We start from the raw sequence: 14,934 nt of genomic DNA on the forward strand, positions 1-14,934 counted from the left end.
TACACAGAAAGTAACTACAGATGATGACACTGAACTGAAAACTTCAGAAATAGGAAAGGATTTTAAAGTATGGTTTTACTATAAAGATGTGACAAACATGGAGTTAGATATGTTTAACATGATTTAAACATTACTCTATGCAAAAATGAATGGCAACATTTTCTCCCAGGAACATGTTAGCAACTTATTATGTATTTGCGGGCCATTTAAAAGTACAATTTAAAAAAAATAAATATAGAAAAAAGTTTTTAATAAGGTAAAGCTCTGAAGATTCTTGTAACACATGGTAGCTGTAATTAATATGTACATATAATTGATAATTTAACATGTTAATTATACAAAGTGGCTTCAGTCAGGCATTTCCATACATGCATAAATATGTATGGTCATATCCATTCTTAGTTTCCTATCTCCTTCTTTCTCCCCATTTTCTCTACCATTTTCCTATCAATATACCCTTAAAGTTTTAATAGAAGATGCTTGGTTTGGTTTTGAATTATTGAGACAAAGTTTCACTCCACTTCAATGGAGTGGGAACTTACTAGGTTGCCCAAGTTGGTCTTGTACTGAGGATAAGCCCCTTGCTCCTGAATACTAGGATTATAAGTATTAGTCACTGGGCCGAGTTATGAGAAGGGATTTTAAATATTCTTCTTGTTATTTCTGTCTGTGCCTCTACCTTTCAGTAGCTATTTGCAGGATACATGTGTAAACTATTCTTGATTGTAGTAAGTCATTTCACAAGCTATGCTTGCCCCAAACTATCACTGTGATCAGTTTAGCTACATATAGTTTTACTTATCCCTTAAATGTCATCAAAGCAGGTGGGTAAAAACAAAGGAATAATCAACTTTAAAATAGATGACATTTTGTTTGGGAAGCACATTTCTCGTTATTTATCTGCCCTCCTTGTGACAGTTTAGGGAAGGTTATTATTCTACAACCAACACTCAGGCTAACTTGGTTTTACAGAGAATGAAATAGAATAATGTCATGAAATACTCATTGTAAATGCAGGTTCAGGACAACCAATCATGGTTGCCAATGGCTTTCCTAGTTCATGAGCTAGAGGCCTGACTTTCTTTTATAAAGTATTTGACTTGTATAATTATTTTCTATCCACCCACTGAAATAACCTATTTTAAGACCACTACTTGCTGTTTTTCAAGATGGCTTTAAACCTATGGGTTTAAATAATCTTCCTGCCTCATCTTTCCAAACATTGAGGACCAAATGTGCACACCACAGTCCCTGGCTACCCAATTAATATTTAATGGTACTCTCTCTGATTCCTGCTAATAAAATGGAAGTGATTCATACCTTGTTTAGTTCTGGGGATACCCTAGTGTGTGTTTCTAGTCATTCTATCCTGGATTGTTGAAGATACGGGTAAGAACTGTTGTTTCCCACCCTGAATACAATGGAACGAGGGTTGTTATTGGGTCACTTACCACTAGGGGTAGTTTCTGCAATCTGGTGAGTATAACCTAGAAAATAAGGAGGAAAGGTATTAGTGAGGTATTTGTGAAAACAGTTTAGCAATCTGGGACCCCATCTGTAGATACATTCCTTTCTAATTGGAGCAATAAGTCACTCCACCACCACAACTTCTTACCAGCTTACTAGCCATCATCTGTTACTTACCCCCTTTATGGGCATTAAACATATTTATGAACTAGTGACAGGATACCAATCCATCCCAAACTGGTTTTAGATGCTTGAGTATACTTTTAGGGGAAATTCTCTATTTACTAACTTAAGAGTGCATGATTGGGCATGAATATGATTAAAGCAAAGTGCATCATTAGAAAGTATAGCTATAGTAAACAAAGATTTATATGACCTACATATAATAATCAAAACAAAAAGCCAGCTGCACCCCACACCTAGCAAACAACTCAACTTCTTCCAGGACCCAAAGAAAATGACTCAAGACTCTTGAGCAAATCTAGCTTCAGCTTGATGCTTCTTTGCAGTTTATCTGACCTATATATTTTGCTTTGCTTTTGAATTAAAGCTCTTGCTACTTAACATCATAAACAACAATAAAAACAAAATGAACAAACAAAAAAGCTCTTGCTGTTTAATTATTTGTGTGTCCTATTTCAATTCTTTGAAGAAATACTAAGAACCTAGAAACACTAAGATCAGACAGACACTACCAGTAACTTTGGCAGGTATAGAAAAACATTAAAGGATGCCTGGAAATGCTCCACAGCAAAACACAGAACACACTCACCATTGACATAGAGACTATTCTGGTCCAGCATATAGTTGCCCAGCTGGGTGACTCCATGAGTCAACTGGCTCAGCTTTGTATACAGCTCCTGAGTGTCAAGCTCAGGATGTGCTGGGTTATGGTGATAGGAGCAGGTAGCATGCACCCCAGTGGCTGTTCCATTCTTCTTAGACCTGAAGAGAAAGGAATATAGAGAAATTAGAAAGATTCTAATAGGGATGTAAATTCCAAAGAAGGAGGACCAAGTAAAAAAGTCACAACAAGGGATGAAATGAATTAAAAAGTATAATTACCTGAGGGAAACCAGCTTGCAATCTGAATAGAGGGATTCATTCTGGACCAATGGTCCAAGCTGAAAAGGAAAAGCAAGGGAAGAGATAATGGAGGCGGGAATAGACCTCATCCAACAGGAAGTTATCAAAATGAGCATCTCACCAAGTTTTGCAGGATCCTCTCCGTAGAGTTGAACATGGCGGAGCTCATGCCTGCTGAGTATGGGAGGTTGGAGATGGTGAAACTGAGTGTGAAAGTCTTCAAATGCCCCATAGCTACAGGAAGAGAGGAAAATAAATAATCACAAGTTATAGTTTATGTGGGATAAATCTTATCTCTTGCACTAACCAGGTCATCTTCTTTCCCATTGTATGACTACCTACAATGTACCCATCCATGAAAGAACCTGAACAGCTCTTCATCTGCACATCACACTAACACTCTTTTCTGAGTGTTCTTCATATGAATTCTCTCTGCTTCCCCATCACAGCTATGTCTTATCATCCTTTGTACACACTAGAATACCCATTGAATTTTTTTGTCTGAAGGATGTTATCTACGTACTCCAACAGAAGAATCATTATATAATGGAAACCTCACTAGGACTTCCCCAACTCTAGGATTACTTATAACTCCTTTGAACTTTCAATATCAAGTTTATTTTACTGTAGTTTTGTTTCGTGTGTGTGTGTGTGTGTGTGTGTGTGTGCGTGCGTGCAGGTGCATACATGAATGCATGTCTGCATGTGTAAATGTGGGGGTCAGGAACTGATATCAACTATCTTCCTTGATCTCTATCAACCTTATATATTGAGGCAAGGTCTCTTATTGAAACTAGGGTTACATTATTGACTATACTAGCTGGTCAGTTTTCATGGGAGCCCTCTTTCTTCTCTTTCCAAGTGCTGAGTTTATGGATAGGCTACCATGTTGTAATTTTAAAACTGTAGTCCTCATGTTGGTTTAGCAAATACTTTAACCACTGTACAATCTCCCCAATCCCAAAGTGAATCCATTTGATTAGGCATTCAAGTTCTTTTCTCATTTGGTGTCTACTGACTTTTTATCATTAGTTACTTATCCATTCCTCAACTACTAGCATGACCCTGTGAGTCCACAACAAGATATACAGAAGCTATACTGGAGTGGAGCTTTTTTGGTTCAGGTAAACCAAATTCTCTACTCTCCCATCAAAATAGGTTGCTGTGAGCCACTGAGCCCTCCCTGAGGGAATACTCTCGATAAAACTCCATTCTTTATTTATCTGGGATACTCTACTCATATTGAGAGATTCAGTTCAGGTGCAACATTCCCCAGGAAGTCATTGCATATTTATATTATGCTATATGGCTCCTCTCCCACTAAAATTCCTCACTGTATTATAATTATTAATTCAGAGTCTGGTGGTTGCTTGAAGGGAGGCATCTGATTGAATTTCTAGACTTATATTTATTATTATAATGATGGCCTCACCACTAGGATATTTACACTCTAGTTTTCTAGTTGTCATATGGAAGTTAGGTAGTGAAGGAGTGGAATGGGAACCTCAGCTAGAATAGAAAAAAGAGTTCCAGCATACCTATTGTGGGTTCTGGCTGCATAGATGTTGATGGAGAAGCGAGGATGGTAGTGGGTAACTCAGGATCTGGAGAAAAGATTGTCATCAGGATGGACAGAGATGTCACATAACGAGAGAACATTCCATCAGTGATCCATGCTATGAAAATCATTCCCAGGTGGATAATAAACAAGAGTAATTGCCAGAATGAAGGCAGACAAAACTGTGAGTGTTATCAATTCAAGATAGTTAAAGTAGGGTAAACAAATAGGCCAGATGAACTGGAAGACAAAAAATGTAGAAGAAATGAATGCATGTGTAGAAGGATGATAAATAAATTAATAGTCAAAACAGATTAAAAATAAAAATAAAAATAAAGATAAGATAGAATGACATAAGGAAGATAAGATTTAAGAAACAGTAGATAAATAAATGTATATGGTGACAGATAGGCATGTGGGTGAGTAGATGGGTATATGGGTGATGGATGCAAGGATTGGTGTAGGTGGATATTTGGATGGTTGTAGGGCTATAAAGAGTAAGGACGGGTTGGGGAGAACATGCTAAGAAGAAAACTGGACAGAAAATGTTGGCAGATGGATAGGTAGATTGACAAATATACATAAATATAGATGTAGGGGTCAATGGGTTAATATATGAAGAGGTACATAGATGGATGGATAAATATATATATATGTATGTATATGTATATATATATATATGAATAAAAGACAGAAAGAAGTAATTCCAACCAGGCAAATAGACAGAAGGAGGTGATTTGTAGATAGATGGACAAATTGACAGGTATAGAAGTAGGTAGACATATGGATGGATTTCTAGGTAGGTGGGTGGTTGTCCAGCTGGATAGATGGTTATGTAGGTATATTCATGTGTTGGTAGATAGACAGAGAAAGTAAACAATTAATTAGTCAATGATAAGCAAGACAATGGGTAAAAATATTGATGGATGGATGCGGGGGATGAAAATGGATTAACAATTGAACATTAGAAGGAAAAAACAGAAGGAATGGGGATTATACATGAGAATCGGCAAGAAAGTGAGTGGGAGGATAAACAAGTAGATATGTGGAAAGATATATGAGTATATATGTGGATGGATAGATAGATAGATAGATGGATGGAAATGTGGTGCCTGAGGATGAGTGAGTAGAAAAATGAAAAAAAATATATAGCTAGGAAGACAGAGGAATGAGTCACCAAACAAGAGAAAGTGAAAATTTTGTCAAAATAACTTAAGTAGCTATCATAATTTTCTGCTTAACTATGAAGCTCCTATGAGGGGACATTTTATTTGTTTTAGAACACAAAAACTACAATCTTCTTCTGAACTCAGCTCTGTAATTCTGCAGGTAACACTTATATAAAAATCTTTCTCCAACCAAGAGGAGAGAAGAAAAATCAGAAATCTGGCACTTGAACTGAAATTACAAGAAAAGACCAGAGACCACAAATTTTCTTCCACTAAGGCTTTAGTCCCTTTCAAGACATTGGCTTATTCTTAGGATAAGTTTCCTTTAGAAATGAATAGAAATGTCTATGATCATGACCTACATAGTCCAAACTGATACATACTTGTAGGAAGTCCTTCTGCACCATGTTCATTGTAACCTATAACACAAAAGTCACATGTAAGGGGAAGTAGCAACAAGGCTCCATACACCATGCCTTAGTACACTTGGGACAGATACGGATGCATATCCTTGTATATAATTATTTAGCAACTATTTTGGTTCCAAGAGGTAACATAAATGTCAATATGAAAAATAATGTATTGCCACTTCAGCCAGATCCAACAATTCTTTACTACTTCTAGAGCATGTTCCTCACAAGAGCTTCTCATAAAATCTATCATATCTCAATTCCCATTTATACATACCCACCTACACTATCATGTTCCCTTGTACTCTCACTCTATCTATTCACCCAGTTTATGTTTATCGAGCCCTTTATATATGTGGTTTCCCCACTTCTATTTGAATAATATAGTACTGAAAAAATTCTGTGCCTCGTGGTAGTTTACATTGAGACAAACTGCATATGTAGCTTACTTGTCTCTTCTGCCTTGATTAGTGTTTGGTTAAGATGCTTGACACCCTTGAGTAGATAATATATTGAATTGTATACTTTATGAGGGCTAAAATCCTATGTATGTCTCAAAATTTCAGAATTAGAGTAAACAGACCAAAATTCAGATCATCAAACTTCTAATTATCAATAAACCTATTATAGGAGTGTAAATTTCCTTTCCCTTTCTTCAGTTCTGATTATTAAAATGAGGGTAGTAGATGGAAAGACAAGACAGCAACTCTTTGGAATGTAGGACACAGTCAATTTTGAATTGAACTGGAAGCTCAATCACTACTGACTGGTGTACCTTGTAGCAGAAGGTTAAATGCAGGCTGCTGAGAGAGAAACTAATTAACCTAGCTGTATTTACCTAGCTGTGAACCTTGTGTGTTACATTGCCAAATTCTCAGGTAAGATGTGCTCTGAGTATCCAACTGATTTCAGAATGGATTTTGGAATTGTTTATTTATGGTATTTTAAATCTCCTAAAAACATCTGATTGAGAAGGTAAATAGCTCTACATGGAAAATTACTTCAATGTTCCAAAAATTCATAGCTTCAAACTGCTTTGTAAATATTTATGTTCATAACCATAAGCAATGGCATTTCAGGCATTTCAAACAATCAGTGCAGACAGAAAAAATGCAGACTCGAGGTGTTGGGAAAGACTGTTGAGTGCAAGCATAAAGAAGACATTTACAATATCTTCTGAAGTTCAGAGAAATTTTTATATACTCAGAAGTGTAGGAAACTAAAGAATAAGTAAGGACAACTCATAGCAACCCAAAGAGCACACACACCATTGATAAATAAACCATCCTTGTCCAGTGAGTAGTTGCCCAGCTGTGTAATTCCCTGCATTAGATCTTTTAGCTGTGAGTACAGCCCCTGGATGTCCATCCAAGGATGTGCAGGGTCATGGTAGTAGGCACAGATGGCATTCACACCAGTGGCTGTTCCATTCTTCTTAGGCCTAGAGAGAGAGTCATGTAGAGAGTTTAGAATAGTCATAATTTAGTACAGAAGCAGAAGAACGGGGAGACATGAGAATGGCAAAAATAAGCAGTGGTCATTCCTGGCAAATGGACAGAAAATAGACTCACTTGAGGGAATCCAGTCTGCAACTTGAGTTGAAGGAGCCATTTTGGAACAGGTGTTCTAGCTGTGGATGGGCAAGACAGAGATGTGGATAAAAGGATCATGTAGGATTAATGTCCCTCAGGGCTGCTGGCATAAGGTTCTCACCTGGTGCAGCACAATGTTCTCAGTTGAGTTGAACACAGCTGAGGCATTGCTCACATTTGATGCATATGGAAGGTTGGTTATGGTGAAGTTGATTGTGAGGATCTGCTGATGGTGGCTCATAGCTGCAGGTAGAGAAGACGTACAACTGTGAATTTGTTGATAGCAGAGAAAAATTCTGTTTTCACCAGCTTGTCTTCCATTTCAGTCATCTTCCATATCCCAAAGTATCCATTCAGATCAGAACCTACCCATTCTGAACTACATATTACACAAATCACCTTTCCTGAAAGTTCCTAACATTAATTCCCTCTTCGTTCTACCTTAAGTTTTATCTTCTCATTCCCAGAATATATTTCCTGCAGACTTATTGGATGCTCTGTCTAAAGATGTTCTCTGTCCTTAGCACTTGAAGCATATTTCTGAAATGAAAACTCTCACAGTGATGGTTCATAGGCCATTACCTCCCATGCTTCCATGTCTGCTTTTAGTGTCAAGCACAGGCTTGCCAATTTGACACCTGTGGTGGCTTATATTGGTTGTCAACTAGTCACACTTGTGAAGAAGTTTTGAGGAATTGCTTCCATCAGACTGACCTGTGGGAATATCTATGAGGCATTTTCTTGATTGCTATTTGATATAGAAGGTGAAGTCAGTTGTGAGCAGTACCACCACCATGCAGGGGAGCTTGTGTTGTCCAAGAAAGATAGCTGATATGAGGCCAAAGTCAAGTCAGTAAGCAGTGTTTCCCCCTTGGTCCACTTTATATCCTCTCTCTAAGTTACTCCCTTGAGTTCTTACTTAGCCTCTCTTAAGTATAGACTGTTTCAAGATAGCAGAAAGACACTTAAGGAAATGCTTATCAACATTAGGCATCAGGGAAATCAAAATCAAAACCACTCTAACATTACATCTTAAACTGATCAGAATGACTGCGATCAAAAGCACCAATGGCAGCTTATGCTGGAGAAGGTGTAGAGAAAGGGAGTGCAAACTTGTACAGCTGCAGTGAAAATCAGTATGGTGATTCCTCAGAAAATTAGACATTAACCTACCTCATGACCCTGCAATACTACTGCTGGGCATACACCAAAAGGGGGCACATTGACACCACAAGGACAGTTGCTCAACTATGTTCATAGCAATACTTTTCATAATAACCTAATCTTGGAAACAACCTAGGTGCCTCTCAAGTGAAGAATGGATAAGCAAAATATGGTACATTTACACAATGGAGTACTACTCAGGTGCAAGAAGCAATGACATTCTAAAATGTGCAGACAAATACACAGAACTAGGAAAAATCATGAGTGAGGTAATCCCCCAAAAGAAAGACAAATATAGTATGTACTCACTCATATGTGCATACCAGACATAAAGAAAAAGATATCCAGCCTACAATCCATAATCCTAGAGAACCCTACTCCGGAAACAGATGGAAGCACATGTAGAAATCCACAGCAAACCAAAGGGCCAAGCTCCTGGAGTAAAATTGAAGTGAGGCAGGAGCAATAATACAAAGGAGTCAAGACCATGATGGGGAAACCCACGGAATCAGCTGACCTGTGATTGAGAGATCACTGACTAAGGTCTGACAGTAACTAACCTGCATAAGACTGAACTAGACTCCCTTAATATAGGTGATGATGGTGTGACTGGGACAATATATGAGGCCACTGGCAGTGGGTCCAAGATATAACACTAATGAACAAACTGACCTAGTGAAACCATTCTATATGGAGAGATACCTTGCATAGCCTAGACACAGGGTATGGGGGTGGAGAGGTGCATTTGTCCTGACTTCCTACGGGAGGTCTTACAGATGGTAGGAGGGGGAACAAGAGGGAAGGGGAACTGGAATTGAAATGTAAAAAATGAATGAATTAAAAAAGGGTAAAAATAGTATAGACTGTGAGTGGGCCCATATGTTGAAATAAACTCATATTTCCCCAACTTCCACATTTATCACAGCAACAGAAAGTAACCTAAAACAGCATTCAAGTAGTCTTCCAATGACTTCCAAGTCTCATTTACACATGCATCCTGACCCTACAATTATGCCTCGATAGGTTCTAAGCAGAACATATAGAGGCAGTACTTGGAGTTGAGCATTATGTTTCATGGAAATCAAATTCCTCCCAGTTCTTCCCATTCACTATATTGCTGTTGGTCTCTGAGCCTTTATACTGAGATCCTTATTTTAGGAACATTTCATGCTTCATTTATCTGGATGACTACTCATCTTGATTGATTCAGTTCTTGAGGAATTTTCCTCTGGAAATCCTTCTCCTTTCTCCATTATGTTATAGGCCTCTTAGCTGTATTCCCCAACACCACAACCATCCAAAGTATTGCAGTAGTCTACTTGTCTCAGACACATTTGCCTGCATGTGGGCAATCACACATTTGGATTGTTAGTCTGTACTTTGCACATATGAAGATCACCCTGATACTAGGGTCTTCATATCTTGGTTTCCTGGCTGTATCTGGTAGAGAGGTGGTAGAAGAGTAGAACAGGGGATCTGATCTAAGGGTAGGCACTGGGATCCCAAGATACCTGTGGCAGATTCTGGCTGCAGAGATGTAGATGGAGAAGGCAGAATTGTGGTGCCTGGCTCAGGAGCTGTGGAAGGTATTGTCATTGCTGAAATACTGATTTCCAAGAATATTTCATGCTTTTCTGGACTGCTTCCACTCATCCTGAGAGATTCAGTTCAGGATGAATCATTTCAGAAAGCCTTCTGCTCTCTCATACAAACACTGTTCATTGTTAGAGTTAATTGTCTGTCAGAGGGAGAAACACCATTCACTTATGAACTAAACTCAAGAGTGATTTTGTGAATGGAAAAGTGAACAAGACTTGGGGGGGATTTAACTCAAGATATTGTGATTAGTTTTCAGCAAAAATGATGAGCAAAGAACACAAATGTATTAGGAAGTTAGAAGATGAAAGTAGAAAATAAAAGTATATGGATGGATAGAATGATAAAAGTAGTTTCAAAGAAGAATTCAGGAAGAATTGAATCACAGATAACTTGGAGAGACTGAAGAAAGGAGATAATAAAGAACATCTAGGTGAATAAACTTGATGATGGAGAGCGTGTGTGTGTGTGTGTGTGTGTGTGTGTGTTCCTGTGTATGTGTCTGTCTGTGTGTGTTGATGCATCAATAAGGAGATTATAGCATAGGTATATGGTGATATCTTGCTTGTACAAATAAAGCATGTCTGAAACTTGGGGAATAGATCTTGCCACTAACTGCCAATAGAGATCTGGAGGTCTATACAGACAGGTAAGAAGTGAGATAGCTGGGTGCAAACAGGATATAAGCCGGGAGAAACAGGAACTTGCTCTCTTGTCTGCTGAGACCCTAAGGATGTAAGGTGTGGCCATGGTTAGCTCCATTCTCTGGCCTTCAGATAGGCTTTATTTGTAAAAGCAAGATGCCACCACATAGGTATATAGATGTGTAGATGATTACTAAATAGATGGGAAGGTGCATGGATGAGTAGATGGGTGCTGCATATATGGATACATGAATGGATTGGTTCATGAATTCACAGATAAAGGAAAAATAGAAAGTGAATGATAAACAGTTATGCAAACAGAAGAAATGGGTGCATAAATATGTGAATGGACTGAAAGATACATAAGTAGTAGCTGAGAGAAGAGTGGCTGATCATACAGGTTATCTATATATGGATATATAGGCAGGGATGCAGTAGATGAAAAGTTCATGTGGTGTATGTGTGTATGAATAAAGAAAAAAGGAAATAAAATCCAAATTGTAAAATGGAGTTTGGATTTTTGAATAAATGGGAATAATTGAATGAATGAAATCCTGAATAAAGGAAGGAGAGAGGGAAGAAACAAAGGAAATATAAAATAGATAGGAGAGTAGATGGAAGGATGGGTGGATGGATAGAATGATGATTAGATGGATCAATGGAAATGTGATTTGAGTGCAGGAATATCTAGAAAAATGGAAAATGAATAGCTGGAAATGTAAATGATGAATAGGCCACTGAGTACCAAAAACTCACCGCAAATTGAAAGGTCCTGGTAACCAGATCTAAATTAGGAGTAGCTGGGGAATACACTTGAACTTACTGGCATGGGAAAGAAATTTTGGGACTGAACCTGGACAGTATATTCTTAAAGACTAGTAATTAATAAACAGTTCTTCATGAATCTAAAAGTTTTTTCTAAAAGAAAAAGATGACATGGTTTGAATAAAATGGATTTCTGCAGAATGGCAAAATTCTTTATACCAGCTAAATAATTGACACAGAGTAGTGTCTAAAATAAATAAATAAATAAATAAATAAATAAATAAATAAATAAATAAATATATGTTAGCCATTGAGAAATCAACCCAAGTAGAAATGTGGCATGCACCAGATAATTCTTACTAAATGCAATATAAATGGTGGAGAAACATTTAAAAATGTGGAAAATCAGGGAAAATGCAATTAACACTTCTTTAAGATTGCATCTTACCCCATCAGATGGCTATTACAAAAAGCAAAGCAGAAGAATCAAAAAAGAAATGACAGCAAATGCAAACATGGATGTGAGGAAACACGAACAATTATTCACTTCTAATGGGGGTGTAATAACTACAAATATAAGTGTGGAGATTATGAAAAATGGCAGCAATAGATCTACTATGAGATATGAGATCCAGCATTATCTTTCTTGGGCATATATTCAAGTGAATCTATAAGCTTCTATGGAGTAATATACCTGTCAAAGTTTATTGCCACTCTTATCCGAATATCTAGGCAATTCTAACAATGAGATGTCTGCTAACGGATGCATACATAATAAAAATATGGTAGATTTACATAGTATTGCCGAGCTGGTAAGAATAATACAATTGCCATAGTCATTTTGAGTTTATGTGTGGATCAGTCCCATTGTTTCTTGAAGATATTATTTCCTTGGAGTCATCTACAATTCTTTGACCTATACAAGTTTAAATTAGCCAAATTACACCACTGAGAAAGGGAAGTGGACACAAAGTTACACCCCTACCCAAGAAGCTACTTGCAATTAATACCTGCCTGGAAAGGGAAAATTAATATTTTTCCAGTGCTGTTTCACTGTGTCTATTAAAAACATCCTGAGAAGGACTCATGACAAGAAATAGTTTGATAATAGAAAACTGACTCCATGATTTTTACTTTTAATTATGATATGAGATTTTTATTTCATTTTCATTTGTTTTGAATTTATTTGGTTTTTTTATTGTGTATTTGGATTTTTACTTTTGTCTCTGGGGTACAGAGGGGGAGATAGTGAGAGAATGAGGATAGAGAGAGGAAGAAAATAAATTTGGTGAGTCAGAAAGTAGAGAGAACCTGAGAGCAATAAGGAGAGTGAGAATATGACATCAAAATAAAATGCAGAAACATTTAAATAAAAAAATGACAGGATTAAGAAATGTGCAGGTAAATGGATGGAGCTGGAAACAATCCTGAGTGAAGTAAGCTGGAACCAGAGAGAAGTCATATGTCTTCAATCATTTGTAGATGCTGGCTTTGAATCTTTAGATGTGTATGCTTCATTTGATAGGATATGGTGGTATTAAGGATTTAAATGGAAAGGGCAGGGCCACATTTAGACGAAATTAGGATGACCATGTAGAGAGGGAATAAATGGAGCAATTAAAAAAACAGGCATTCAAAAAAGTCACATAGAACACTAGCACTATAGAAGCCTCCTGAAATATACGTATACACACATATAAAGAGTCTAAATGGAGCTGCTATATAATGGGACCACAGTGCCCAATTAGACACCACACAATGACAAATAATAGCCCAGAATCAGGAATGGATTATTCCTTTTGGAGGTTTTGGTGAGTGATGTGCTAAGACTCACAAAGTTTACTACCTATTGCCAATGCTCTTGGTTACCCTCCTGAACTTCTTTCTTAGAAACATATGCCTGAATTTAACACACACTAGAGCCAAAGCACATGGAAAGAGAAGTCTGTTACTCAGCTGGAAGTTTCATCCCTTCTGGCTAACTTTAGAGTGCTGGAAGGTGCTGTGCATGCTAGTGGAGGAGGAAAGGAATCTCCAAACTTACTCAGTTGTTAACCCTTTAGGTTACAACAATGACTGGCCTGGTAACACATGTCCACTGATATGATAGCAACTAAAATTCATTGTATAAAAGTCACAAAGAAATCATACAAATTAGAAAAAGCAAAAGGGAGAAGGGAACTTTAGGTAAAATACCTAAATATTTATCAAAATTTGCAGCTTGTTAATGAGCCCTGATGGGGACATTTCCATTTTAGGAGACATAAATTCAACATTAACTATCTAAACTAAGCCCCATAGATCTGTAAGTTACACTTTAACAAATATTTTTATCCAACCAAGAAGAATATGGAAAATCCAGAAACCAAACATGAGAGCTGTAGTTTTAAGAAAAGAGCAATTTCTCTGCATCTGCCTTTCATTGAGACTTTGAACTCTCTCAACAGACTGGCATGTATTTTGGTCAATGAGGACAATGAGGGGAAATGAGGGACAAAGAAACAGGTTCATCTAAATTGATACATACTTGTAGAAGTTTCTTCTGGACCAGGTTTACTATAGCCTAGAAAATAGAAGACATGTAAGGGGAAGGAAGAGCAAAGGAAATGATTCTGCATGCCTTAGTACTTATGGCCACCCATCACCCTTGTATAGATTATTGAACAACTATTCATGTTGAAAGATAGGAATTCTCCCATATTTTCCACTATACCCATCTCTTCCCCTATGTCTAGCATGTTGTCACTAGTCTTTTAGAAACCATATTTTCACACATAATATTATCTTCCCATCTCTTATACCAATATGCATCCATCCAGCAGTTCCTTATTTTCCATGGGAATTATTCCATGTTAATTCGAAGTTTATAGTTTAATTTGACGTATATAATACAGACAAAAAATACAGTGTGTTCCACTACTGCAATAACATGTGGAAAAGATACTTACTCTGTGTATTATGAATAAACTATGGTATATAGTAAATAATGAATGGAAAATGATAAGAGGGTGGAAATGCTACAAAAATACTTTAAATGGCTTAATGAAACAGATTGCATATAAAAATCAAGCACATCATCATTTCACTTGGTCAGAACTCAGTATAGGAGACAGGCAAGTCCATTTCAGCTCTGTGCTTGTTTGATTTCTATGTTCAGTTCAGAATAATGTAAACACATTATAGCTCCTTGCCAACATTATGGGGTATTATGGTTAAAATGGTTTGTCAATTGACAATACATAGAGTCCTTGAACTGATAATTCTCTGGGGATATCTGCAAGCAATTTTCTATGTCTGACTGATCAGGATGGAAAATCCACTGCAAATGAATGATGGAACAATAAGAATTGGGATACATTTCTGGATTGAAGTAGATTAGAAAGATATCTCAGCAAATATATTCACAGCCCTCCATTTGTTGAATTTGTACACATTTTGAACATACACCGAGCAAGGTACTAAGAACACATAGTAAACTTGGAT

At 37.2% G+C, this 14,934-nt stretch overlaps 1 protein-coding gene across 1 annotated transcript in view; it reads right to left on the reverse strand.

Annotated features, from left to right (window-relative positions):
* LOC101822725 (mucin-16) overlaps positions 1–14,934 on the reverse strand; it is a 170,949-nt gene that overhangs the window by 12,894 nt on the left and 143,121 nt on the right. Inside the window, exons 93-103 of the mRNA XM_040735245.1 lie at positions 13,979–14,014; positions 9,958–10,023; positions 7,404–7,525; positions 7,262–7,320; positions 6,959–7,131; positions 5,664–5,699; positions 4,092–4,157; positions 2,675–2,787; positions 2,533–2,591; positions 2,240–2,412; positions 1,452–1,487 (exon numbers count right to left, since the gene is read on the reverse strand). Coding sequence (XP_040591179.1) covers positions 1,452–1,487; positions 2,240–2,412; positions 2,533–2,591; positions 2,675–2,787; positions 4,092–4,157; positions 5,664–5,699; positions 6,959–7,131; positions 7,262–7,320; positions 7,404–7,525; positions 9,958–10,023; positions 13,979–14,014 — 939 coding nt within the window. The remainder of the gene's footprint in view (positions 1–1,451; positions 1,488–2,239; positions 2,413–2,532; positions 2,592–2,674; positions 2,788–4,091; positions 4,158–5,663; positions 5,700–6,958; positions 7,132–7,261; positions 7,321–7,403; positions 7,526–9,957; positions 10,024–13,978; positions 14,015–14,934) is intronic.

The sequence above is a fragment of the Mesocricetus auratus genome, unplaced genomic scaffold (assembly GCF_017639785.1).
Source record: "Mesocricetus auratus isolate SY011 unplaced genomic scaffold, BCM_Maur_2.0 Super-Scaffold_100044, whole genome shotgun sequence".
In the NCBI taxonomy this organism is placed as follows: domain Eukaryota; kingdom Metazoa; phylum Chordata; class Mammalia; order Rodentia; family Cricetidae; genus Mesocricetus; species Mesocricetus auratus.